We start from the raw sequence: 27,647 nt of genomic DNA on the forward strand, positions 1-27,647 counted from the left end.
GGTCATGATCTCGCGGTCTGTGAGTTCAAGCCCCGCATCGGGCTCTGTGCTGACAGCTGAGAGCCTGGAGCCTGCCTTGGGTTCTGTGTCTCCACTCTCTCTCTGCCCTTGCCCTACCCACACTCTGTTTTTCTCTTTCTCAAAAATAACATTAAAAAAATAAATAAATAAAATTAAAAAAACAAAAACAGTGCAGACCCTCCCTGGCGCCAGCATCCAGATCCCGGTTTCCCAGGTGTAAGTCTCTCCGCTCCTGTGACCTTGCCCGAGGACGCCCTGCCCTTTGGCTACCTCAAGCCCAGTGTGGGGGCTGTATTGGAATTATTTTCCCCCTTCCGTCATGATCCGCCCCTCTCTCCTTTTACGGGAGTTTTAAACATGCGATAATTGTAAGTGAACTACTTTTACAAATGGTTTATTTATTATTTTTTTAAAATGCTCTTGGGCCGTGATTTTCTTATGCTCCTTTTACAGATGAGGGAATTTGGGCCCGTGTGTGACTTGACCAAAGCCACCACAGAGCTGAGAAAAGAGGCAGTGCCGGAACCCCTCCATCCCTTCTCTCCCTGCCACCCCGCGCACATCCACCGTATTGATGATTTCTTGGGAGGCCGGTCACTGAAGATCCCAGGGGGAATCCCTCCCCTGTCCTCGGGTCACTGAGCTCACAGGCCAGGGAGGAGGTAGATCCAGAAAGAGAAATGTGCCCAGTGCTAGCTAAACGTTCGTGGTGGCTAGAAAATCTGGAAATTGAGGCATGAGGGTTTTATCTTCCACATGTGGAAGCCAAGAAGGAGATCCTTTGATCCATTCCTTAGGTTTAGGAAAGCTTGTGGTAAAAACCCAATGCGCAGCTTCCGGTACATGCTCCTCAAAGATAAGTGAACACTAAGTGAACACTCCTTGGATGGTCTGGCTCCTTTCCCTGGAAGCTGACCCCATGCTGTCTGTGTGTGTGTGTGTCTGTGTGTGTGTGTGTGTCTGTGTCTGTGGTGCGTCTGTGGTGCGTCTCCTGGCGGAGCATGGCGGGGGGAGAGCTAAGGCCCTTCAGCCTCTCCAAAGCCTGTGGTCAGGTACTCAGGTGTGGGAGCCCTGCTCGCAGCCCCTGAGCCTGATCTGCTTGTGTTCGGTGGAGATTACAGAGCTTAATGATTAGCTCCTCCAAGCTGCAGCTGATGCCAGCCTCTACCCCCTTTACACCTAATTAGTCTCATTAATGAGCTCCTCTGCTCTCCATAGAGAGAGTTTCCTCTTTGGAATAAGAGGCAAAAATACCTTGCCCAGGTAGATTGCTGAAGCCTTTAATTATTGCCCACACCTGCTAAGCCTTGTGACTCACACCCAGTGATAGTGCTGAGCGGAGATGGGGCTTGTTTATAAGCATGAGCAGATTTTAACTCTCTCCACACCAAGAAGCCTTTTGATTTAAAGAGACACATTTCCCCAAGACCTCACAGCTGCTCATTTCAAGCACACCAGGCTCTGCCACTCACATGGGTCGTCTCTAGATGGCGGAGGCACAGCTTTTGCCCTCAGGGAGCTCACAGTCTAGTGAGACGACAGGCAGGAAACTACATGGACAGTTGTTCTGACCTCTATGGCCAGTGTACTCCCCACTCTCACCCAGGGCCTCCGTTTCATGCCACGCCATGCCGTGGGGGCCACGGTGGACTCGAGCTCGTGCTGTGAGCCTGGGACCGGGCAGGAGTTACAGGCAGGTGGATGACCATCGAAGGACTACCCAAGCAGAAAGAACCCGAGCAAGACTCAGAAGTGAGAGCACACCCCGTGCACCCACAGACCTGCCAGCCTTTAGTATGGCTTAAGTCGAGGGTTGGGGGGGCGGGGGTCGGGCTATGGGGCAACAAAGCAGGAAGGGGAGACCGGGACCAGAGCAGGAGGCCCTGCGATGCAGGGTGAAGACTTTGGACTTCCTGTCCGTGTCCCCGCACCCTCCCCAGGACCTAGCATAGCTTTTAAAGTAGGTTTGCGGTCAATGTTGGCAAACAGAGGGACGCCCAGCCTGAAGGTAGGACATCCACTGAAAGATTTAAGGCAGCGGAGGGACGGTGCGTGAGGGCTGGCTGGAGGGATCCCTGGGTGGATCTCCCTCTGCTCGTGCTCTGATGGAGGAGAGGACGCTGGGATTTGAGGGTCAAGTCCTTGCCACAGGCCTTTGCCCCCGCGTGAGAGGGTTGCCCTGGGCTGCCCCACCCTGGGTAGTGGGGGGTGGGATTCAAACCCAGACCCATGGGCCCACGGAGTCCAACTGTCTGTCTTCACTGTGTGGCCTGCTAGATGGGGGCTTACTAAATGTCTTGGAGGGCAAACAGAGTTTCCTGGCATGGGCTCTTTGGATGCTGAGTAAGAAACTCTGAGGACAGGCACACAGGCTTCCCAAAAACCAGAGCAGCCAACTCAGCACAGCCAAGTCACTCTAACCAATTTAGATGAACTTTAAGATGAATAAAGAGAACATCTAACAGCTTACATGCAGTGAGCACATGCACTAGGCGACACTAACCAGTTTGCTGTATAGTCCCAGGAGAGAGAGAATGAACCTTTTTTTATAAAAACAAAGCCATGTCTCAAGGACAGTAGTGACAGCCCCCAACCACCGAGCCTCTATTACATGTGTCTGGCCCCGAGTCAGGTGCTTTGCATAAAATCTGCCCCGCACGACAACTCTGTGAGGTAGATTGTGTTATCCCCATTTTACAAACGCCAAGCTGAGGCTGGGAGAGCTAAAAACGTTCCCACGGTCCCACGGAGAGTGAACGGCAGAAATCCTCAGCCCAGCCCGTCCCACCTCAGAGCCCGAGCCACCCCAGAATGCCCTCCCTCGGCCGCCCGGAACATGATGCCGATCAACTCGGGGCGCCTGCTTCGTGACAGATGGAGTGCGGGGCAGACTCTGGCAAACTGAGTGTGCAAGCATTCGGTCAGACAGGAACCGGGGCGCCTGGCAGCACCCCCGGGACCGGGCTGGCAATCCTTTCCGGACAGAGATGGTCTGCACACAGAGGCAAGCATGCAAGGCACACGCTTTGCTCTGCTTGGAGCTTGTTCCCTGGGTCCCTGGGGGATGCCGTGAGGGGTCATCAGGCAGCCGGGCAGAAGGGCCCAGCTGCTAGCCTTGGAGCGGCTCGCTAGCCCCTGGTCCGTACAGTGAGCAGTGCGAGAGCACTTTCTGCGTGCCAGGCCCTGCCCTCAGGGTCGGGGATTTAGCAGTGAGCACGACAGCCCCTGCTCGGGGCCTCTGCTGGGCTCTCGGGAAGGAGGGGAGCGCCGGGGCTCTCACCTGGTCCCACCCGCCTCTCCAGGGCCCTCGGCCTGGTAGGGGGGATGGTCCGTCTGCCAGATCTAGGCCGTGCCAGGCCGTGTCAACTCTGACCTCCTGAAATAGCTCTTGAGTCCCTCCGTTTCCATTCCTGCCCCCTCGCTTCCGCGTCTCTCACCTGCGTTCCCCTGGCGGCATCTCAGCGGGCGCCTTGCTTCCACTGTGCCTCTTTGGCAGACACATTCCGGGGGCCAGAATGACCCGAAGTGCAAATATCTACTCCTCCCCCTTCGCCCCCAAGCTTTAGGGCTTCCCCGTCGCTTTAAAACATCTTGGCCTAGAAGGGCCTGCGTGATGTGGGCCCAGCCTGCCTCCCCGCCCTGACTCACACCCTTGCCCCTCGGTTTCTGTATCCCAGCTGGTTTGGCCCTGTTCTCGGCTCCTTTGCGCCCCTCCACCCCACCAAGGCTGGGGGAGGTCCTGCGTGCCTTCCTCTGTCAGCACACCCATCACTCCCCCGGGAGCATCTTCTGCTGCCTCCGGGCCAGACCGGATCTTGGCACCCTGGCATATGCTCTGCCAGCGGCAGGAACTCCTTCAAAGCCATTACCCCAGGTGGGAGTTGCACCGCACGAGGTTGCTTGACTACTACCCTCAGGTAGCTGACCGTGAGAGCCCAGCAGGACCCTGGCTGAATCGATGAGCGAAAGGCAAGGACCACCCTGTAAACTTGGGAAGGCAGAGTCCTTTGAGTCGGGTCCTGAAGGATGAGTACACATTTGCCAGACCAAGGGAATGAGCTACCGTGCATAGAACGCACAGCGTACATAACGGTGACCTACATACTGAGCCGATGCCACACACCAGTGCTTTCAGTCCCGGCGGCGTCCCCCTGAGGTTGGCGGCATCAGCTCCAGTTGCCAGGGGAGATAGCTAGGTTCAGACAGGCCCAAGCTCGCTTTGCTCACAGGTGCCGGCCACACTGGTTCAGCAGGGGCACAGAATCCGCCATGGAGGACAGGCGTGTTCAAAACCTCATGACACCGGGGGCGGCGGGGGGGGGGGGGGGTGGGCGGTCTGCTCATGAGGCTTTGCTGAGATGAGACCCACTTTCTTAAAAGCTAACAACTGTTTTCTGAGCAGGGACAGAGGAGCGTAATCAGATTCAGTTCAAGTGTTCCTCCTCCAGGAAGCCTTCCTTGATCCCCCGACATATGGCAAATAGCCGGGACAGCGATGCCTACGGCAAACCCTTTCTTGGTCACTAGCTGGTGGCAGCATGGCTGGCGGAACCTGACCTACCGTTTCCTTATTTGGGTTTCTTAACCTCTCAGACCCACAGTGTCTTCACCTTCACGGTGGGAATAATGACACCTAGGGGGGCAGAGGCTACATGCGTGAAGCCATCTTCCGTAGCACCCGGCACCGGCAGGCATTCGGTAAACGTGCGCTTCCTGTGGCTGAGGCTTCTCCCCGCCATTTCGTTCCCCCCTCCCCCACTGCCACTTCTTTCTGTGCATCGTCGCTGCTCCTGTAGGTTTCTAGGTAGCTGCCACCCTGCCTTCACTGTCTCCACCAACTAATAACTGCTGTTTAGCTCACCCATGCATATTTTAGCCTCATAATTTTTCCTTCTGAATCAGCCTCTGCAGATTCTAATCACCTCGCTTTCTCTTCCCTGAATTCCCTCCAATTTGGAGATTCAAAAGAGGCGCTTCTCTGCATGAACATGCTGTGATTCAATTTGAAAATAAATTTCTCCTGGCAGCAGCCATCTCTCTGAAAAGTGACATTTAAGACTGACAGTGGACAAGATTGTAAACAGGTTTCCAATAGGAAAAAAAAGTCAGTGTTAAGTGCATTCTATGAATTTTTTTAAACAATGTGTGCATGTGTGTGCACACGTCTATAATTGCAGCCTTGCTGTGACACCGTCTGCTTCAGGAAGAATTCTGGGATAGCGCAGGTCTGTTTCGAACTATCTTGGTATTCTTTTACTTCTCAGAAATCAACTTCATTTCCTGGGACTCACTCCCATACAAGATTGTGGATGCTTAGTTCATTCAGTCATTCAACACGCAGGTAGTCAGTGCCGCTGTGCGTGAGGCTGTGTGCTCAGAAAGGTATCACAAACCGATATTCTCTATCTGTAAAGAGCTTACGTCCTCAAGAGGGAGGCCAGTGGGTAAGCAGGTAACTATATGTCATGTGGTAGAGACAGGCTCGGGTTTCACGGGAGCCCAGAGGATGTTCCACAGTGGGGAGGCCGTGGGGACAGGGACGGCTTGGGGGGTTAGCCTTGTGAAGGGAGGAAAGGACATTCCAGGCAAAGGGAGAAGCAGGAAGGTCTGAAACGGTGTCCTGTACCCGAAGCTGTAGGCAATGTGCGGTGACTGAGATGTCTGGGTCTGGTTTGCAGGGGGAGGTGTTAGGAAATATGGCTGGAGAGGCCTCTGGGGGGCTCGCAGGCCAACGAAGAGCCTTGGAGCCCCCACAAAGACAGCAAGGAACAGTGTGGGCTTTAGGCATGTGTGATGTGATCAGGGGGTCAGAGGGACCCTTTGGGAAGATCCCTCGGGGTAGTGCTGCAACAACATTGGGTGGAGAGAGCCTAGAAGCAAAGTCCGGGGTTGATGAGGAGACCCTCGAACCAACCGGGGCAGCCTGACAAGGTCAGAGGGAGGGCTCAGGAGATCAGAGCTTTTAGAAGGTAAAGAAGGTGGCCCTGCAGCAGAAAATCTCTTATCTCGTGTTTCTCTTAAAACAGCTTTGTTCCTCATAGCCAAGTTACCAGCTGGCTTTTATTGTGGCTGTATTGTGTTGCGTTGGTCTATCCCGACACAGGGAATGAATTGCTAGTAAGATGAGTTCAGCTGACACTTGCCTTCTCCTCATCATTACTAGGTAAAATCTCTTTCCGAGGGTTCTTGAAATGGTTTTGACTCTTGAAGTGTTTGGCCGGACCACAGATTACCCTGCAGTTACTTTCTAAAGGAAGAAGTGGGAGGCTCCCGATGTACGACCAGAACAAGAGGGAGAATCCTTTGGTCCCTGTAGAGAAGTTATTGGCAAGAGGCCGTTGGGGTCCTGGTGGGGCAGACAGACCCAGTGGGCAGTGAAAGGCCTGGAACTGTCGGGGCAGCTCTCATCCAGATGCTCCAGACTGACCAGCCCCCAGGAGCCCTGGGGCAGAGGGAAGTGGAGGCCTGAGCAGACAGCCTGTCACAGTTCAAATGGGTTGCTAACTACCACGGGAATTCCAGAGCCATCTTTTAGGGTCATGTGAGGATTAAATGCGGTAATGATTGGGAAGCCACCTTAAAAGCCGAAAGGTTTCCCTTTGGGTGAAAGGGAAAAGAATGCAAACTGTTAATTGCTGGTGTGCTGGGACTTAGTCTGATGAGGGGCAAGGTTGAAAAGAAGGACTGGAAATTTGGCAGTGACCTTGGGATGCTGCTCTTCCGTGTAGCTCCTCTCATCAAGAGCAAATGAGAGTTGGGGTGCCTGGGTGGCTCAGTTAGTTAAGCATCCGACTTCTCAGGTCAGGATCTTGTGGTTTGTAGGTTCAAGCCCCACATCGGGCTCTCTACTGTCATTGCAGAGCCCACTTTAGATCCTCTGTCCCCACCCCCCCACCCATGCACACACTCTCTCTCAGAAATAGAAAATAAATATTAAAAAAAAAAAAAAGCAAATGAGATTTGATGATGGTAGTGGCCTTTTGAAAGGTAGCAGGCAACAGTAAAGAACCCAGACCTTAGACTCAGACATGCCTGGATGTGAACCCCACACCCCCACCTCCTCATTACATGGTCTTGGGCAAGTCCCTTGACCTTTCAGAGCTTTGTTTCTGGAGCTGTAAAAAGAGAGTAGATGCCTCCATGTGCTTGTCACATGTACATTTGTGTATGTGCCCACGTGATAGAGCGAGAGAGATCTCCCCACCTCTTTCAGGGAAGGGACCCTGACTGGTTTAGCCATTACTAGCCCGGTGCTTAAACAGTGCCTGGCTCACAGTAGATGTATGATAGTTTGTTTTTCATTTATAACTCACTTGTAATACCTCCTGTCACTAGATGAGCAGTAAATTAGATGACACGGTGTCATGGTTGGAGTCTCGTTAGGACAAGTTGACTACAGAACAGCACATCCTGCTACCACCCTCGCCCCTCCAAAGTCTGATATTCTGTGTCCCCTTGTGGGAGTTTTACAGTGAACATTCTCATGCCTACCATCTAGACTGTACCATTAACATTTTACTACGCTCACTTTGTATAGACTTATCTGTCCATTAATCACTGCATTTTAAAGTTAGTTCAGATATCAGCCCTTTACTCTAAACAATTGAACATGTATATCTCTAATTATAATAAATACTTTTTATGAATAGCAGACACACTCAGTAGATTGTTGCTATCATCATCATCATCATCATCATCATCAAGGAAAGGAGGACAGTCGTGGTGATTTGATATTCCCAAAGACAAGACACCTGCTAGCCTTGGTGTTAGGACGAGCCCGCCATTTCCTGGGAACCGGGCTGTCCTTATTTCATGGACTAGCCTCAGGCAAGGAAATGGCTGGAAGTCACAGCCACCGTGGTGCCCCCAGGCACAGACTTCAGACTTCAGCCCATCCCCTGGATGCACATCCCGTTGACGATGTCCAAAAGCCTTGGCAAGACTCAATAATGCAACTGTAAAAGGGAGGTTTGGGTTTTCACAATGGATTTCTGCAGAGCTAGTTGGAGTTTGGTTATCTGGGCTTGGTCTGTCCCAAGTTCTGCTGGGTCAGATACAGTCCCACCCTCCTCTCTTAACATTGTCTATCACAGAAGGGACCTGGGGCACAGAGGTCAGGAGCTGAAAGGTCATGAGTACAGGTTCTAGTAAGTCAGCATCTGGGGCACTGACCGGTGGCCTTGGCCTCACCTAGGACTGTTATTGTCCACATGTCCCAGTGAAAGAGCCCAGGATATAAAAGACTCTGAGAACCTGCTCTTTCCCAAGAACGATGTGGGGTCATAGTAACAATTGGTATGTTTATAGTCAGTTAACAAATGTTCATTGAGCCCCCTTGTCTTTGAAGCTAACCACCTTGGGAGAAACCGAGGCCATCAATCGGAAGGATTTGAAAAGCAATTTAGTCTATAACGGCATCTCATGTCCATTTAATCCTTACATCCATCTCATGGAGCCAGGAATTTGCTACCATGTCCCACTAGGCTATGGCAGGAGATGAAGGAGTGAGCCAGGCTTGGCCTCAAATCCCAGTCCCGCCCTCACTGTGAAATGGCCTCAAGTTGCTTAATGTGCTGTCCAGCCCTCGATTTCATCTGAAAATGCAGGTATGTGATCCCAGCTTCCTTGGGATAGTGTGTGATACAGCCTATGTAAAAGTGCCTGTGTGTTTAATGAATATGTCCACTACCTACTCCAGAAGATTCTGCCCTGGGCACCGGGGATATGGTGACGAAAAAGAGGAGCAGAGCCCCTGCCCTTGTGGTGCATACAGTCTAGGTCAGGCACAGACCAGAGCCAGACTACCCGGGATGAATCCTGCCTGTGTGAACCCAGGGAAGTCGCCTTACATTTCTGTGCCTCAGTCTCCCATTTGTAAAGTGGGACAGGAGCATTATCTACATCTCGGGGTTGTTAACGAGGATTACATGAGTGGGTGTAGGTAAAAGGCTTAGGTACCTGGCACAGAGAACGCACAGGTGTTTGTTACTCTTATTACTGTTATACCTACCACCCCCACCCCCCAGGTTCCCAAACGCATTAGAACCATCTAAGCAGCTTTGCAAAGGTCTGAACCGTGGCCCAGGAATCTGCATTAAAAACCTCCCTAGGTGAGTCTCCTTGTGATACCAGATGTAGGAACCACTGATCAAAGTTAGCTTCCCATACAGGTGTGGAAACTGAGACTCGGGGACGGAGGGGAGCATGCCCAAGGGGTCACGGCTAGCAAGCCCTAGACCCAGAACACCGTCTCAGACTGCTGGACCTTGAACCACATCTGGGTTCTGCATTCCATTGTGACAAGTTCTCATGTAAAGGGTCCAGCAGACCTGAATCAGCTATTTGGTCTGGAGAAGATCATCTCTCAAATAAGGGAATCCCTATATCAGGCACATCAAGACCCTGCCCAGATAGTTTAACCAAGTCGCCCCCAAATATTTAGAGTCCACCAGCCATGAAATAACTCCTTGGAGGAGGTGTATAAGAAGTTGTCTCCCCCAAATGGTCTCTTCATCTGCATACGTAGATGCGGGAATATTTACACAACTCCAGCACTCTATCTGGGTGACTCTTATAATTAATATTTACTTAAAACAATCATTAGTCTCTGCTGGGCGACATTAAACCCACGTTAGCAGTATTTTTAGCTGGGCCTTCCCCACACCTGTGATGGCAGGCGAGCACGCGGCAGCGGGAAGCCCTGCGTGCTTTATAAATAAGCCTCCCTGCACCTGCACGAGCCTGCTGCACGGCACTCGGGCAGCAGGCCAGGGGGCCTGGGTGGACAGCTGTCCTGATGTGCGCCCAGGGCCACCCACACCTCCGCTCGGGGTCCTTCCTTCACTCTGCTTCCCCAACATCAGAAATGAAATGCATTTCTCTTGCGACCGTGTGGCATCCGTGCCCCAGGCTGGACCCACATAAAAGACATGATTTTTCCCAAAAGGGTGAAGGATTTCTCCAGTAAGGGTGAGGGGGGATCACAGCAACAGTCGCTTGCTGGATGCTCACGGCTGGTTTTATGTTCATTCTTCCCTTTAAGCCACACAACAGCAACATGACAAGGTAGGTCCTCTTGCCCTCCTCTTCCGGAAGAGGACACTGAGGCTCAGAAAAGACGAGTGTTTCCCCAAGACTACACAGCCAATAGAGAAGGAAAATGGAACTGACATTTACCGAGTGCCTACTACGTGCTGGGCAGTTTGCATATATCGTCCCAATTAATTCTCGCAAGTGGAATTAGCTCACGGGAGATAAGAATGATTATTCCCATTTTGTAGATGAAGAAACTGAGGCTGTACAGAGTTTTAAGTTACATGCTCAAGATCACATCGCTAAGTGTCAGAGCCAGAATTCAAACCCAGCTTGACTCTCCAACACGAGGTGTTTTCTCACCTCAGCGGAGACCTTAATGAGAGACATTTGCCACACATGTGGGCAAAAAAAAAGTATGGTTTCATACGGAGCCTAAGATTTTGTCATTTTCCTAGGACTCTGCTGGTAAGTCTTTCTACTTAAAATTTTTGAGGTTTGTAAAGAAATTTTATCCCAGTAAAAAAATGTATGTAGAGTTTAATAATTTTCAGGGATCTTCTGTAATTATTTAATCCTTGTAATAGTCTTCTGAAAGTAGGTGTTACAGAGGCCCGTTTCACAGAGAAGTAAACTGAGCTCAAAGGGACCGAGTGCATACCCAAGGTGAATACCTGGCCGGCCAGTGCTCCGCCTCAAAGCTCGTGTTTTCCGCACACTCGCACAACGTTGCTCCCAGGTCTGGATCTGTTCTGTAGGGCCCAAAGAGTGAGGAATTTAGACCCTTTTCATCGAGAAAGAGATAGGGGTGGGGGAGTGGAGCCGATGGCAAGTGGAGCCCAGCCGCCGAGCATCCCCCCCCCCCCCCCCCCCCGTTAAAGGCGGTGACATTTCCTCACCCATAGGAGCAGGCCGGAAGTTGTGATGGTCAGAGAACTACAAAAATAGCAGCTTTCACACTGATTCCTACATGGGCGGAACTGGTGGTTCCAGGGCAGATGAGAATGACTTTACAAGATGAAAATGATCAGTGAGGGCACGCAGGTCTGGAGGGGAGCGGAGTTGGCATTTTTTGGCCCTGCAAATAGCTGCCCATCTGCTCTCTGTCAGAATATGTTACGAGTGCATCTGGATTGCTGCCCCTGAGTCTCCGCTCCAGGCTGGTCATGTGGTTGTCTCCACGACAACTCCAGGAGCGGTGGAAACTGCTGTGCTTTGAGCCAGATGCTGTTCTGCACATGTGGTCTAATTAGACGGTGTTCCCGGCCTCCCGCCTCCCTCCTCGGCCCCTCCTCGCGCACACACCGCGCTCTCTCTTCTCCCTTCCTCCCTCCCGCCAGCCCTCTTCTTCCCGTCCTCAGTCTGTCTGTCTTGCTCTCCACCCCGTTGGCCTCTTCCTCAGAAATGCTCCTGTTGCCTTGTCTGTGGTGAATAATTCATCCAACAAGCACGGGATTGTCTGCGCTGACCTGGGCCCAGTGCTAGGAACCGGTGATGGCAGAGACAAATAAGCCGCTGCCCGCACCGTCGAGGAGCCCGCCATCTAGCGAGGGAACTGACAGGCAGACGGGCAGTGCAGATACGGCTGCGAGTCCCAGGGTGGAGGTGAGCACAGGAGCTCTGGATCCCGGAGCAGGGACACCTAATCCCGAGCCCAGGCAGGAGGGAGGCGAGGCGGTGCGTCCGGGGCAGCCGTCCCCAAGTTAAGGCTTGAAGGATGAGGGCTTGAAGGCTTGAAGGATGCAGCCTGAGAAAGCAGGAGGCCCTCCTGGCAGAGGGCACGGCGCGTGCGGAGGCGGGAGCCACCGAGCAGTCTGGACGGCCGGCTCTGTGTTTCGGGAGTGCAGGGCATTTGAGGAGGCTTGGAGGCGCGGTTGACAGGCCGCACAGGGCCACGCTGCTCGGAGCACGTCTCTCCAGCTCTGCACCCCGCCTGGACGCGCAGGCGCTGGGAGCTGGGAAGGGGGCGTGACGTGGTGGCCGCTGCAGCGGCCAGGCCTACAGGGGGTGCTTTCAGGGGCAAGGCTCCGAGTAAATGAAGCCCCTTCGGCAGGAGGCTTGGTTCAGGGCCGGGTGGGTCGCTCGGGCAGCAGCTCCCGGCATATGCCGAGCATGTGTGTGTTTCCGGGGTCCGGCATCCCCCGCTTCTCAGTGAAGATGCCCCCAAGTGAAGAAGGAGAGTGTCAGGATCTCACTTGTCCCACCTGTGATGTGCCCCTCCAGCCCCGAGGACACCAGCTCCTCACTGTGCCCGTCACGGGGCCTTGTCACAGCCCCACTCCTGCTCACGCTGTCCTCTGCTTTTCCATCTAGTGAGTCCCTGCTCCTCAATTTTTACGGCACCTCTTTCCCCATGTGGCCTTTCTTGGACACCCCCAGCCCCGCCCAACAGAGCCACCTGGAGTGCCGTCTCAGCACTCCTGTCACAAGTTTTTGTCGCGTGAAAGGTACAGAAGGTCCCAACAAGAGGCGGCTGGGTGGCTCAGTCGGGTAAGCGTCCAGCTTTGGCTCAGGTCATGATCTCATGTTTTGTGAGTTTGAGCCCCACATCTAGCACTGTGCCATGAGCACGGAGCCTGCTTGGGGTTGTCTCTCTCTCCCTGTCTCTCTGCCCCTCCCCTACTCTCTCTCTCTCTCTCCTCTCTCTCTCAAAAAAATAAACAAACCTAAAAAAAAAAAAAGGTCCCAACAAATGTAACACCCAGCTCCCACAGGGCATCTGAAAGAGCTGTTAGGACTTCAACCTCCATTAAGCGCCTGCTGTGTGCTACTCAGTAGTGTCACCTTGACAAATACTGTATCATTTCAAAACTCTCAATAGGACGTAGGTAATATCCCCAATTTACAGATGAGGAAAGTGATGCTCACAGAGGTTCACTGGCTTCCCCATTCGTGGAGCTCTGGGCTGCACTGAGCCTCTTTTGAGTCCCCCGACCACACATAATCCCCACCTAGAGATACCGGACTCCTTGGACTGGGGCTGCACTATGTGGAAAAGGACATTTTTGTGTGGGAAATCAGCTGTATCTTGAAATCCCCAGAAACCCGAAGGAGAAAAAAAATATGTTTGGGCAACTGAGCATGCTCAGAGTGCCTTGGGGTGTCATGGGAAGAGTCTGCCTGGGCTTTGGGGTCAGACAGAATTGACTTCAACTACAGTTCTGGCTCTCCCCAGCTCTGTGGCCTTGGGCAAGTCACATCCCCTCTCTCTGTAAGATGAGGGATAAAAGAGCCTCTCTTAATAGGGTTATTCAGGGCCAACCCTCAACCACAGTTAGCCTGTGCCTGCTGGGCCCGGTTGGTGGCAGACGGCAGCTTTGGTGGTGGTGCCTCTTCTCCTTGCTCTGAGTCATGGTCTTGACTCCAGCGACCCCCACACGTGTCCTGGGCAGGCAGTGCACGTCCCATGCCCTGAAACGAGGCTGAAAGCGTGTTTTGGGGGGAGAACCGTCATTTGGGGCAGAAGACTGATAAATGTTCAGCCCCTCTAGAGGTCAAGCCCGGAGCCAAGCAGCTCATGTGAATCACCTGCTGATCCCACGCAGCCCTGCGGGGAAGTATCTCCTCCATTTTATGAATGAGAAAACGGCCTCAGAGGGTTTAGGCTATCCACCACATTCCAGATGCAGTAAGTAGAGCCGTCCTTCCCACTCGAGTTCGTTCTCCGTTCCCAGCTCTGTACCTTCCCATTTTACAGATGAAGACACTGAGGCCTGAGCAAAGAAAAGGAATCAAGGCCGAGTTGGGTGTTTTGACGCCTCTTGGGTTATTTCGCCTTCACATTGCTGCCACCCGTTCATGGCTAAAAGCTCGCTGCCGAAGCCGCCTGGGCACGAGCCCCCACCAGGCACCAGAGATCGGGCCTGAATCAGTGACCTTTGGGAGAGGGGTGATCCTGAGTGAAGCAGCGAGTGAGCCCGAGAACTCAGAGTGCAGACAGTGCTGCTCCGGAGGACCACCCGGAGGGCCCTGGGGACTGGCGGGCAGCACTCACCTCAGAGGCTTGGGATTTTTCCTTCCCACAGACTTATTTGTGCTTCCTCAGTTTTATCTCCATGTCCTTTAGCCTCATGACCCATGAGTCCCCCATTTTCCTGCGTCTACAGGACGCCTTCCTGCCAGTCACTTTCAGGCCCACTGTCTTCTGTCCCGGGGACCCAGCAGGCCTTCAAGGCCACCGTCTCTGCAGTAAGCTCCCTGAAGTCATCTTCTCCTCGCTCTCAGGAAGCCGAAACCCTCTTCTCCAATCAGTTTAGCACCTCCTTTCCTGGGACTTAGGGATGTGACCGTCACTGTGTTAAACCCAGAATCTGGCTCTCAGTGACAGGCAAAGTCTGGTGTGGCCAAGATGGCTGAGCGAACAGGAGTTTGACACCGTGATCTCGGCATGTCCGGTGCAGGGTCCGTACCGGGGAGGGGAGCTTTCTCTCTCCTGCAGCATGGGGACGGCCAACAGCTTTCTCTCACTTCCAGCCGGGCACCGTTCTTGGACCTGCCACCATAATGGGACTGGGTGGTTAGAGCGCGCGGCAGGTATCATTCCCCGCGTATTGGGAAGCAGACAGGGGCTCCAGGTGGTGAGATGGCTTCCGCAAGCCCAGCGTGGAGCCAGAACACGCTCGATTCTCCGAAGCCCGCTCTCTTCCTCACCGCCCTCCGATCTATCTCTTTAAACTGCTAGAGCACCCCCCGCGGGCGGCTGCTTGGTCAAATGCCATCGTGTGACTTTGCTTGCCACTCTGGCTCTGCACTCGGCTACAGGAACCTCAATATCCTTGTCTGTGAAATGGAGATCATACCTCCACCTAACCTCGTGGGCTTGCCGGGAACAGTAAGTGAGATAATGCATGTGAAACCACCTAGCACGGGGGGCAGCGCTCAGTAAGCAGGAGCTGGTTTTAATCACTGCACCTGCTTTCCTAGTAGAGCCGATTCCCATCTGCATTTCTTACGGAAAGCAAATCTTAAGCCAGTATGCACGGAGACCCTCTTCATTGTGCCTCAGCTTCCACAGGCCTCCCCGCTCATCTGCCGTTCCCGTGCTAATCAGAATTTCCTGACTTCTCCCTGTTTGTCTCGGTTAATGCAGAAGGAAGGGGCTGCTGGCACAGAGGAGCCAGGCGTGGGCCGACGCGCCTGTGATTTGAATGTCTTTACTGTAATCTAGCGAGTGTGTGGGGGGGGGCTTCTGTCAATACCGGAGCGGCTGGCCGGGACGGGCAAATGCTGTCATCCCGGCAGCCCCTGCCCCGTGCAAATCAGCAGAGGAGCTCTTGTTGGGCACCCACATTCCGCCTGACTTAAGTCATCCGAACGGCGAGGCGGCCTCCCAGGGACACATTGATTCTTTGTTTAGGGCTTGTTACAGTGACAGGGGCCCAGGCTGGGAGTCTGCCCCTGGCGTGCCTGGACCGCCGCACAAATGGTTCACAAAGCTATCTCGGTCCCGTCACCCCAGACCGTGGCTCAGCCCGGGCCAGCCTGAGCCGTCCGACTGTAGCCGTGTCGCACCCACCCTGCCAGGCCCACCTTGGTGAGGGGAGAGCGTGTGTGGACTTGGGAGTCGTTCGGACCCACCCACCCCGGGAGGACCTCAAGCAAAAACACTTTGCCCGCGTGGGCGTCCGTTCCTCATCTGTGGAATGGGAGGCCTGTACAAACGTTTGTGAGCTCTGGTGAGGATTCGGTCAGGGTGAGGGTCAGGTAGGCCCACGGCGAGAGCTCGGCCGACCTGGGCCCGTTTCTCCTGGACTCGTGGCTGCTGTGGCTAACCTGAAATTATCGTACTCTAACCCTGCCACCCCACCCCTCCTCCTCTGCCTCCAGGAAGGGTTCGGCATTCTCTAGGCGAGACACCACGCTAAGCCTTTCCTGTGTTGGCTGGGAACTCACCCTGGTTTCTTGGCAGCCGCCACAGCGGACCGTGTGAAGAGCGGCCCCTGGGACCCAGCTCTGGGAGCGGCACCATGGCCCTGGGCAGGGGGCTCAGCGTGAGATTCCCAGCGTGGCCTGTGGGGTAGTACTAGCTACCCGCCAGGGGCTGTGGAAGCCCCCTTTGCACACTTCAGAACAGGGTTCCTGGCTGTGCTGCACTTTAGCCAGGGACTCGGGTGTTTTATTAGGAACGTGGAGGTATTGAAACAAGATGCAACCACGTTGGGACTGCTGGGGATAGATGGGGCCAGATTTTCCGATTTTCCTCATTCGTACGTTTTAAAAACTGAATGTTGATTGGGCTAGGCGCTGTGCTAGTCTCTTGTACCTACAGCAGTGATTATCCGCCTCGAGTACGTTGGAGTCCTGGAGAGTTTTAGGAACTGCGGCCTCGTAATGGTGCCTGGGTGACTCAGTTAAGCGTCTGACTTCGGCTCAGGTCATGATCTCGCGGTTTGTGGGTTTGAGCCCCACGTCGGGCTCTGCGCTGACAGCTCAGAACCTGCAGCCTGCTTCAGATTCTGCGTCTCCCTCTCTCTCTGCCCCTCCCCCACTCGCACTCTGTCTCTCTCTCTCAAAAATAAATAAACATTAAAAAGTTGTTTAAAAAAAAAAAACAAACCGTGGCCCTGTGGCATGGGGATTTGAAAGGCACCCCTGGTGATTCCCGTGCGTGGCCAGCGTCGAGCACAATTGACCACAGCACTGCATCCTTCCCAGTGTAACCCCCGGCACCCGCCCTGAGGCTGGCGGGAGAGTGAGGATCTGAGAGCTGCTGTCATCTGCATCATTTGCACACAGGGCAGAGCCGGGACTGGAACCCGGCTCCGCGTCCCACTCCCCTGCCTGCCTCTTCGTGCAGCCGACGCCGCATGCCCGATCCTGAGGGTAGCCCGCCCTCCAGGGAGCCTGCAGCGCGTTGGGGGTGTCGGCTGGCCCAGGTGGCGTTGGTGTGGAGGTGGCGGGTGGAACTGAGGGCTTCTCTCCCCCTGAAGGCATCAGGCAAGGTTCTCAGAGGACGTAAAGTGAAGAAGGAAGCCAGAGGAGTGCGTGTGCGGGGAGAGGTTGGGTGTGGCGGGCAGTCCAGAGTCTCTGGGGCAGGAGAGGAGTGTGTGGATGAAGTAGACAGGATGTCGTAGCCAGAAAATTCAGCTGGGGAAGCGTCCTGCGCACGAGTTTAGAAACCCCACCTCCATGGGCCCACAAACTTGCTTGAAGCTATTCTAGGCTGCTGTTACTAAGTCAGATGGCAAACAGAGGTCAACCTCCAGAGCCCCTACTGAGTATTTATCCCGTAAAGGGAAAGGGGAGAAGTGTCAGGCCTGTGCCCACTTTTATGCTTGTCTGCCACCATCTTGAAACGCTTAATAATTTTACCTTCAAACTTGTGTTCGGTAAAAGTAGCCCGAGGGGGCATCCATCCAGGATGGAGCGTGTGCATGAGCAGAGAAGGCCTGTACAGATTTCCTCCCCGGAGTCTTGCCATCCCAGCCACATAGAACTTCTCAGAGCCCCACGCACACAGTCCCAGTGGACCCACAGGGTCTGGGGGTTCGGCAAGACTCCAAGTGCTGACAAGGTAAAGCTGTCATGTCCACAACCGAGAAGGAGGGGCGCCGGCAGCCCCAAGAGAGCCACGTTCTATGTTAGAACTAAAACTTGTTTCAATGCCAGCAGAAGGCAGTGCTGTTGTAAGAACCTCAAATGATCGCATTTCCCATTCACGCGGTATTAGCCGCCTACTTACCGTGAAAATGATGACCAAGAAGGAAAGGAAAAGATGGAGCAACCATAGTTCCTCTTCCTTTCTCATCAGTAAGCGGAAGGCAGAGAGTGTTAGTAGAACGTGTGTATATCAGGAATTGAAATAAAAACATTTAATTAGTTTTGTGCAGCATTTCCACTGGCTGATAAGAACAAAACACAAATGCATTTGTGAGTTATGAAATACGATCCCACATGTTAGCATTTAAAACTGGCACATTGCACAATATAAAGTTGAGCAATAATGCTAATAATTAGCTATATTATTAGCTAATAATTGCTAACATTAGCAATCATGCTAATAATTTAAATTTTTATTTTTTCTTTACATAGAATGACATTAAATAGTAAACTTAAAAAGCACCATTATGGGCCTAGAAAGAAACCATGAAAGAAAGAAAAAGCCTTATATTTTAGCATGGCGCTTATAGACTTACCAGCACTTTTTTTTCCTGCATATTCTTGTTGCGCTGTGTCCCCCACATTATGTTGCCAGCCCTGGTAAAACCCAATCTCTGCCCTTAAGAAAATGGTTATTGGGGTGCCTGGGTGGCTCAGTCCGGTTGAGCGTCTGACTTCAGCTCAGGTCATGATCTCACGGTTCGTGAGTTCGAGCCCCGCGTGGGGTCTGTGCTAATGGCTTGGAGCCTGGAGCCTGCTTCGGATTCTGTGTCTCCCTCTCTCTCTGTCCGTCCCCTACTCACGCTCTGTCTCTGTCTCAAAAATTAAACATTAAAAAATAAAGAAAGAAAATGGTTATTTGTGGAAAACCTACTTGCTGTAATTTGTTGTCACCTTCCACATTGATGGACCAGGCTTGATTAAGTGTCACAGGTGAGGGATGAAAGTCCCCTGACATCACGTAACTAGTGTGGTCAGAGTCACAGATCGAGACCAGGTCTTTCTGATTCCAAGACACGTTCTCTCTCCACTGTGTTGTGTTACATTAACTGGATCAAAAAAAAAAATTTTTTTTAAGGTTTGTTTTTTTTTTTAAGTGCCTTTACCCCCTGCCCGCCCCGCAGTATTCAAAGATAACCAGCCCTCAGGTACGCCAGTTTTCGCACTGTATTGTTGGTTTTTAGTTGCCTGAACTAGACGGAATTCCTTGATAATAGGAACTTTTCTTTTGGACTTTTTATTATGGAAAACTTCAAATTTATGCAAAGTAAATGAACTCCCACATACCCATTACCCAGCTTCCACAATTATAAACATTCTGTCTTTTATAGATTAAAAAAATTCTAATTATAGTAAAACACACATAACATAAAATTCACCACAATAACCATTGTTAAATGTACAGTTCAGTGGCATTAAGTACATTCATATTGTTGTGCGGCCATCACCACCAACCATTTCTGGAACTTTTTTCATCTTGCAAAGAGGAAAGTCCTGTTAACCAGCCCCCCATCCCTCCCCATCCAGCCTCTGGCAACCACCTTTCTACTTTCTGTCCCCAGGAAGTTGACTATTCTAGATATACGTAGAATCAGACAGTATTTGTCCGTTTGTTCTTGGCTTATTTTATTTAACATGATGTTTTAAAGGTTCAAACATATTATGGAATGTGCCAGAAATTCTTTCCCTTTTAAGGCTGAATGATACTTCATTGTACGTATATCCATTCACCTGCAGACCTTTGGGTTGCTTCTGGCTTTTTGGCTACTTTGAGTAATGTCTGTAAACATAACATCCTGCCATTCTTGGATCATCTCCACCTTCGGCCACTCCCCACCCCTCAACTAATAGTAGTATTACTTACAGGAAATGTGTTTTATTCATGTTTATGTTCCTCTAACACAGATCCTGGCACATAGTGGGTGTTTTTTAAATGTTTGAATGGCTGAATCTTGCAAAATTACTATTTATATATTTTTTAAGCAAGGGCCATAAAGGAGTGCCTCGTTTTTTCCCCTCAGAATTGCAGAGTAAATGTGCACATAAAATTTTGATAAATCGGGGCGCCTGGGTGGCTCAGTCGGTTGAGTGTCCGACTTCAGCCCAGGTCATGATCTTGCGGTCCGTGGGTTCGAGCCCCACATCGGGCTCTGTGCTGACAGCTCGGAGCCCGGAGCCTGTTTCAGATTCTGTGTCTCCCTCTCTCTCTGACCCTCCCCTGTTCATGCTCTGTGTCTCTCTGTCTCAAAGATAAATAAACATAAAAAAAAAAAATTAAAAAAATTTTTTGATAAATTTGTGCAGGAAAATAAGGAGTGTAGTATTTTAAGTATGGACCAGCAGAACGAGGAAAGTTGTCTCCTCAGAAGACTGTAAGAGGGGATTTTATTTTTACACCAGTACCCACAATGCTGTGGATAAAAGCCATTTATTTCTAGAAGTCTCAAAAACCTCTGGAATCACCAACTTCACCTGTTAACAAAGATTGATTCATTAGTAATGAAGTTTTCAATTGGTTCCATATGTCAAGAAGATAATCCAGGAGTAAAACTTGTCTGTTGGTACCAAAGTCCTTGATAGGGTTAAGCAGCTGTGTTTTACTGTCCTCCGGGTCATAGATGGAAAACTCTACTAATGTGATCTAAGCTTGAACACTCACGGTCTGCCTTGCCTGCATTCATGTAGCTGTCCGCCAGTGGTCCCATCGCTAAATGTCGCCTAAGAAGACAAAAGGTTTAATCAGCATAACAGGAGAAGTAAATCAGCAATTCTTACAAAGGAGGGTTTCAGGAGACACCCACCCTTACTCCTCTCCGCTGCAGGGAGTGGAGTGGGGTGGCCTTTTCAACCACAGGAGGGAGAACCGAATAGCTGGGGCAAATGGTTCAGCTTCCTTGGTCTGGACCTGTGACAGAAAGCCTTCACGGTCGGTTGCTTACCCCTGGGAGTGTTCATCTCTGTGGGGCTGGTGCGTGGGACATCTGTCCACACTGAGACCACAGGCTCCTGTGGCAGCAACCAGGGTCAAGCTCATGACCCTGAAAACATGAGGGGTCCCAACCTGAAGGAGTCCCATGCTCTCTTACAGATGACCAAACAGAACTGGGGCCTCGGAGACAACCTGGGCCTGGAGTGGACCTCATGCGTGATGGCTGGGCTTTGAAGGCCATTGCCATTTATGGGTCTCATGACCTTGGGCAAGTGACCCTCCCTGTTATTCTGTAAAGATTTAGGTGAACTGTGGTGATTACCATTTCCTTAGATGGTGAGTAGCTCCAGGGAAGTGAGCCCTCTGTGCCTGTGGCCAGCCAGACCCCTATACGTGGACAAGGGGTGACAGTGTCCCTGTTCTTCACCAGGATTAGAATTAAACAGTTGCTCTACATAGATGGGATTTGCTTACCTGACTTCTGTTCACGCTTTTAGGATCCGCCAAGATGTGCCCACTTTCTCGCACAGTTTCTGGCCTGCTACCTGGGAGGATTAGCCTTTTCGTCTCCTGGCTCCTGTGGACATTTTGCCGCCCACCCCACTCCAGTAGCTCTACACTGTATGTTAGCATTTGTCCCCGTGTCTAACTGACACTGCTGATGCTGTCCTTTAAGCTTTTTACAGAAAAAGCCCCCATTGTCACATTTTCCCTGAATCTTTCCCATCCGTGCCCTTTTGTCCATTTTTATGGCGCAGACATCTGATCCAGGGGGGATGTCACCTCCAGTAAGTAGGCAACAGGCCCAAAGTGTTCATGTCTCCATAAAGCTGAGATTCTTTCTGCTCTCCTACAACTAAATTCTGCCTCAGGCTACCCTTACATACAAATCTGGTTGCAAACTCTCTCTCGAATTTATTGGTCCCTCAGCAGACTTCTTCCTGGCAATACTGGGCCACAGCTCTAGGAGTGAATGCTAACAGCTCCAATGAGCATTTCCTCCAAGGAGCTCTAAGCTCCCTGGACACCAGTGTCACTCGCCTGGCATCGTGATCGGAGACCTCTTTACCATCAGGCCAAGTGGTGTCTCAGCCACACCAAGACCACAGGGCTCCTGTGGCAGGAACCAGGGTCAGGCTCATCCTGTGGTTCTTTAAGCAACATTCCTGAGCTTCTAGCAGCGGCGGGCGTGGAGGTGGGGATATAGAGGGGGGCTCTGCACTGTGTCTGGGCAGTGTAGCCCGAAGTCCAGCAGGACCTCTGCCCTCTTTAGCTCCTGGTCATAGGGACACCAGTGAAGATTACTCAGCACCCAGGGAGTATGCCAGGCAGGGTGGGAGGATTGAGCAGGGGTGAGTGACTGCCACACAGAGGCCTGTGTTTAAGAGGAAGATAGTCCAGGGGCGCCTGGGTGGCTCAGTCGGTTGAGCATCTGACTTCGGCTCAGGTCATGATCTCACAGTTCGTGGGTTCAAGCCCTGTGTCGGGCTCTGTGCTGACAGCTCGGGGCCTGGAGCCTGCTTCGGATTCTGTGTCTCCCTCTCTCTCTCTCCTCCCCTGCTCATGCTCTGTCTCTCTCTCTCCTTCAAAAATAAATAAAAACATTTTTAAAAATTTAAAAAATTTTTTAAAAAAAGAGGAAAATTGTCCAGGTGCAAGGAACAGAACTGGCAAACGCAAGGAAGCAAGTGGAAAAGGACATGCCATGTGATCAGGAGAAATGCACTTAGAGCAGAAGGTACCTGCCGGGGGGGGGGGGGGGGGGTATGGGGAGGAATAAGGGACACAAAAGGACTCTGGAAAAGAAAGCTGGGCTCAGCTTAGGAAGGGTTTATCTGCCCAGCTAAGGAGCTAGGACTGTTTCTCTCCTCTCCCACACGGGACCCTGTGTCCATAACTCCCGAGCTGCTAAGTGTGCGATGTTGAGTGAAACAGGTGCCCTCTTGCCAGCGTGAGGCTTATAGTCTGGTGGAAGAAGTGAACATTAACCAGATCATCACGAAGTTTAACCCCTCTGCAGTCACAGTTCCTGAGTAGGCTAGTAGCATGATCTAACGTGCATTTTAGAAATCCTGAAGAACTGGAGTAGACAGGAGGGGACATAGAATTCAGTCTCCACCATGGTGAGCAGGCCTGTGCCAGGCAGTGATGGCAAGTAGGGACAAACTTGAGACCTTTCCCTGGCAAACCAAGGAGGACTTGGGCAGTGTGATAGGTTCATGGGTAGCTGTGGACAGTGCCAACTTAAGAAAGAAACATGGGGCGCCTGGGTGGCTTAGTCACTTGAACGTTCTACTTCAGCTCAGGTCATGATCTCACGGCTTATGGGTTCAGGCCCCTCATCAGGCTCTGTGCTGACAGCTCAGAGCCTGGTGCCTGCTACAGATTCTGTGTCTCCCTCTCTCTGCCTCTCCTTGCTCACGTGCGCGCGCGCGCTCTCTCTCTCTCAAAAGTAAAGATTAAAAAAAAATTTGTTTTAGAAAGAAACAGATTTGGGGTAAAGTCTGGGTGGGATTATAATTGAGAGTTTTGGCCATTTTGAGTTTAAGGTGCTAAAGGACCATCCAGATGGGGATTGAGACAGATATGGTTTTAGAGCGAAGGATGCCAAGCTACAGTATTATCAGGAGTCATCCGTGTATGGGTGACACTGCTCATGGATGAGATGGCCTGGAGAGGGACTTCATTGCCCTGCTGTGGTTCCCAGGATGGGAAGCAGAACTTGCAGGCCACAAGGATGGGATGTTAGGTGGGCCTTTGCTATCACTAGCCCATCTCAGCTGTTCAGCAAGGAAGGTGTAGATACATGTCAGAGTAGCAAGTGTCATGAAAAGCTCTTTTTCCTGAGGAACCACTATGCTTTTTGTCCTCATGGACAATTGTAAAGTTTGCACATTTCCCTTCTTGCTTTTGCAGCCAGGAAACTCAGAGCTAATTTTGTAACTTTGTTTTAGGAACCATATGTACAGGATGTGCATATCCAGATACTCTTTTCCTAAGTAAACACGTTTTATATATTTACGTATTCTTCAGATCTGATTTTTTTCTTTGTTTCAGGTGCCGGTGTAGGCTGTCTCCAATCCTTTGTAAAATTAGGTGGGGTTTAACTGTATAAAAATAAGCACTCCCCCCACCCTAATGGCGGGGGGGGGGGGGCATCCTGGCACCTTTTGTAGAATGTCTGCCCAATTGCTGAGCTAATATTGGCTAGACTGAAGCAGGAGGAACCCTTGGAATTTACAGCAACCAGACAGTAAATTTAACACTCACACAACTCATTAAAACAGGATGAAAGTGCAGCTTCAAACATCTCTGTGTTTGCCACCAAGTCTGTGAAGGGAGGAGTCCCTTTAATTCAGTTCAAGGTAGAAAAGTCTGATCTTTCAGAATTGAGGATCCACCACTGGAATTAAAGACTTGTCTGAGTAGATGAGCACTCCAGATACCTTCAAAGAAGGATCGAGGTGTTGACTACAAGGATGGGCTGTGTCTTCCGCTTAGGGTGTTATTTTCTTCACTCATAAAGTGTAGTTGGGTTAAACGTCATAAGCACACAATTGACTGGATGGTAAATCTTATTTTTCATCATCCCCGCTTTTTAATATAAATAATCATTTTAGGGGCGCCTGGGTGGCTCTGTTGATTAAGCATCCAGCTCTTGGTTTTTGCTCAGGTGGCGATCTCGAGGTCGTGAGATCGAGCCTACCTCTGGCTCCGTGCTGAGCACGGAGTGTGCTTGGGATATTCGTTCTCTCTCCCTCATAAGCGTTTTCAAAGTAAATAAGTAAATATTTTAAATTTATAAGTTGCTAATGGTTGAGAGCCCTGTGTAAATGGTTTCCAAACTGTGTTCCATGGCCGAGGCCTCAGGGACTGCAAAGGTGCTGGGGTGAGAGAGGAGGCCCAGCAAGGAGAGCCCAGCCACCACCACCCCTGCCCCTTGCTTCCCAAAGAGCATCTGGGCAGTTTTACTATCAGGGCTCTATCTGCACAAGGTGCTACCCGAAGAAAGGATTCTCTCCAAAGTGAAGAGAAAAGCTTGGAAATTAATCGCGTTGGAAGGCACATCCCACCGGCTCGCTCTCGGGATATGGCTGGCTCCTATGGAAGGGGCCAGGGGTGGGGTTCAGAAGCTCCGCCTCCCACCAGCTCTGGGACTTTGGGGGGTGGCTTTTCCTCTCTGCAACCGCCTCCTCTTCCGCAGAATAGAATGCCTTCAATGACAGTAGCCACTTCGCCAGGTAAACGAGGATTAAATAAATTAGCAGATGGAGAAGTGTGTCTAACTGAGTCTAAGAACTGACCGCCTTCGCCCTGTGCCTCCAACCCTCCTCTCCCATCTCCATTTCTCAGGAGGAGCCAATCACCTTCTGTGAAGAAGCCTTTGTGTCCCATTATCGCTCGGGAGCCATGAGGCAGTTCCTGCAGAATGCCATCCAGCTACAGCTCTTCAAACAGGTACCGGCCCTCCTGAGGGTGGCCCGTGTCTGGACCCCCGACGGGGCTCTCTGCAGCTGTCGTGTTGGATGGACCGAGGCTCAGCCTGAAAGGGCTCAGGGTCTGGGGAGGGGGAGTGGGTGCAGAGGGTGGTCAGCGACCAGACGGACCCTTCACAAATGTGCCATTCGATTTCACAAGTTATCATAAACATGCAGCCAGTATTTTGAAAACTCACTTTAAAAAACAAAACAAAACAAAAACCTCACGGTTCCAAAGGCCCTTTCCTGTCTTGGGAAACATAGCGGTTCTTTGGTTGTACCCTCAGGTGCCCAGCTGAATGGTTTTCCCTCTGTTTCTTTGCATAAGCTGTTGCGCTTTTGTTCTTTCTTTATACAGTTTATCGATGGTAGACTGGATCTTCTCAATTCTGGCGAAGGTTTCAGTGACGTTTTTGAAGAGGAGATCAGCATGGGCGAGTATGCTGGTAAGAAAGCGTTTTATTTTCCTTTCCGTGCCGTGGGCCGTTATGTGGGACTAGAGTGTGCGTGGCAAGGAGTGACATTAGCTTCTTTTTCCCTTCAGTGGGGGTTAGGGAGAGACTGATTTCACCCTTGAAATGCTTGAGGAATCCCTCTTCATTTTCTGATACGACAGAGGTACCTTGGCCTGTCTGAGATCTTCTGTCCTGAGGTCACCTGCTTCCCCTGGGTGGCCAAAGTCTAGTTAAGTGTAGTGGTCAGCATGCTACAGCACAAAGCACTCAGGATGTCGAGTTAGAAGAGCTGGCTTCAAATCGGGGCCCCCACTTCCAGCAAAGTGGTGAGAACTTGGTCAGGCCATGTCCCCTCTTCAGCTGAAGCGTCCCCGTCTAAGCACCGAGGAGAACGCTGCCCACCTCACAGGAATCCTGTGGAGATTAACTCAGAGTCCATGAGGAAAGGCCCGTGCAGCCATCAGGACAGGATGCTAGCACAGGTTCACTGCTAAGTGGGCATTTCTTTAAAAGGTGACAGTCATCACAGCGTGCCCGGTCGCCACAGACTATTAGACCTGGAGAGGTCGGCCTCTCCTCTTTCGGAGGAGGCATCTGAGGCCCAGAGAGGTGTTAGTGACTCTCCAATCCCAATCTGGCCTTCTTTCCGAGTCCCGAAGCCTTAGTCTTTGGCAGTGAAGCCAAAACCAAGTGCAAAATCATAGTACTCATGCCGTCAGCCCCCTCATTGCTGGGTGTGTGTCTGGTCTGGACTGAGTTTATAATCCAACTCCTAGAGTCAGGCAGAATCTCACCTATAAAACCCCGTTTACAGGCCTGACCAGCCTGTGCTGCACGGGGAGCGCAAGTCCCCAATAAACCGAGTCTGTGGACACTGATAGACATTTCCAGAGCCCCATGGAGTAAGAACCCGAGGACCCGGTTTTGCCCTCGAGGAGCTTTTACTGGTGGGAGAAAGAGATGCGTAACTAAAGACAAACACAGATTAAACCAGTGCAGGGAAAAAGAGCAGAAATAGGCTCTCATGCACTTAGACTAGGACTCCACTAATCCTCATGCTAACGTGAGAGCTTCACAAAGGAGACCGCACTCTCAGAGTTGAATGCCAATTCTGAGGACAAGACGGGGCTTTCTGTGTTATTAAACTCAGTCAAGTCATTCAGAGCTTCTAGAAAAGCTGTCCGGTGATAAGACCTCCTTATCCCCCCCAGATAAAATGAGTAAGTTCCCCAACAGCGCCCCCCTTTCCTTTCCCTGTCGCTGCCCCGGTGTGTTGGGGGGCTGAGTGTGTGTCCAGCAGTGTGGGGACACGCAGCCCTGTGGTTCCTGCCCTGGGCTGGCTCACAGAACTTCAGAGAATGTGGACTTCTGAGTGAGTGTTGCCTGTTTTAGAGGGCTGGTCAGAGGAAGGGGCGGGAGAGGCTTAGCGAGGAAATGACATCGGAGCCGGTCCCTCGGCACAGAGAGTGGGGAATGGCGGCCTCCAAGGGAACAGCATTGGTGAGGGAATGGAGAAAGCGGGGAATGCCAAGTACGGGATGGAAAAGCTGAATGTGGGAGGGGTCCAGACCAGACTGGAGAAGAGAGTCAGGGCTGCTAAGGGGTTGCACCCGAACTCTATCCAGTAGGCAATGGGGGAGGAGGATTTGGGTTGGCGCTCAGGGCACTGATAGGATCAGATCTCAGTTTGAGAAAGAAAACTCGCGGCGGCAACTCACGGCTGCCTCCTGCAGGGAGTAGAGCACGGGAGCCTCACGTGTTTCTCTAGATTTTGAACTTTCCAAGTCCTGCTCGCTGTAAGCAATTGGAGGAACTCCTGAGGGCACATGACATTAACCCGTTCTCTGATTCCTCTTTCCCCAGGCAGCGATAAACTCTACCATCAGTGGCTCTCCACAGTCCGGGTAAGTGTGCACCCCCTCGGAGCTACCCGGGCCCCTCTGAGCCTCCTGGGAGCCCTCTGCCTCCCCTGCCACCCACAGGGTGGTCATCCCGCCTGGGCCCTCCATTCTTTCAGCTGAAGATGCTTCTGTTTGTAAAGCCAGGCCATCGAGTGCCAGGTGGAGGCTTGCAGGAGGAGTCTGTCCGAAGCATCCTTCTGTGAGGGCAAGGAGACCCAGGAGAAGCTTCCTC

The 27,647-nt window shown here is 51.7% G+C and overlaps 1 protein-coding gene across 20 annotated transcripts in view; it reads left to right on the top strand.

The window, feature by feature from the left end:
- The window catches only part of DENND1A (DENN domain containing 1A), a 508,124-nt gene that overhangs the window by 416,199 nt on the left and 64,278 nt on the right, over positions 1 to 27,647 (top strand). For all 20 annotated transcript variants that reach the window (XR_008290952.1, XM_027035064.1, XM_053204646.1 and 17 more), the window contains 3 exons: positions 24,935 to 25,039; positions 25,418 to 25,505; positions 27,378 to 27,418. Coding sequence is in view for 19 of the 20 variants with exons in the window: in XM_027035064.1 (XP_026890865.1) it covers positions 24,935 to 25,039; positions 25,418 to 25,505; positions 27,378 to 27,418 (234 nt within the window). In the remaining variant the exon portion in view is untranslated. The remainder of the gene's footprint in view (positions 1 to 24,934; positions 25,040 to 25,417; positions 25,506 to 27,377; positions 27,419 to 27,647) is intronic.

The sequence above is a fragment of the Acinonyx jubatus genome, chromosome D4, assembly GCF_027475565.1.
Source record: "Acinonyx jubatus isolate Ajub_Pintada_27869175 chromosome D4, VMU_Ajub_asm_v1.0, whole genome shotgun sequence".
In the NCBI taxonomy this organism is placed as follows: Eukaryota; Metazoa; Chordata; class Mammalia; order Carnivora; family Felidae; genus Acinonyx; species Acinonyx jubatus.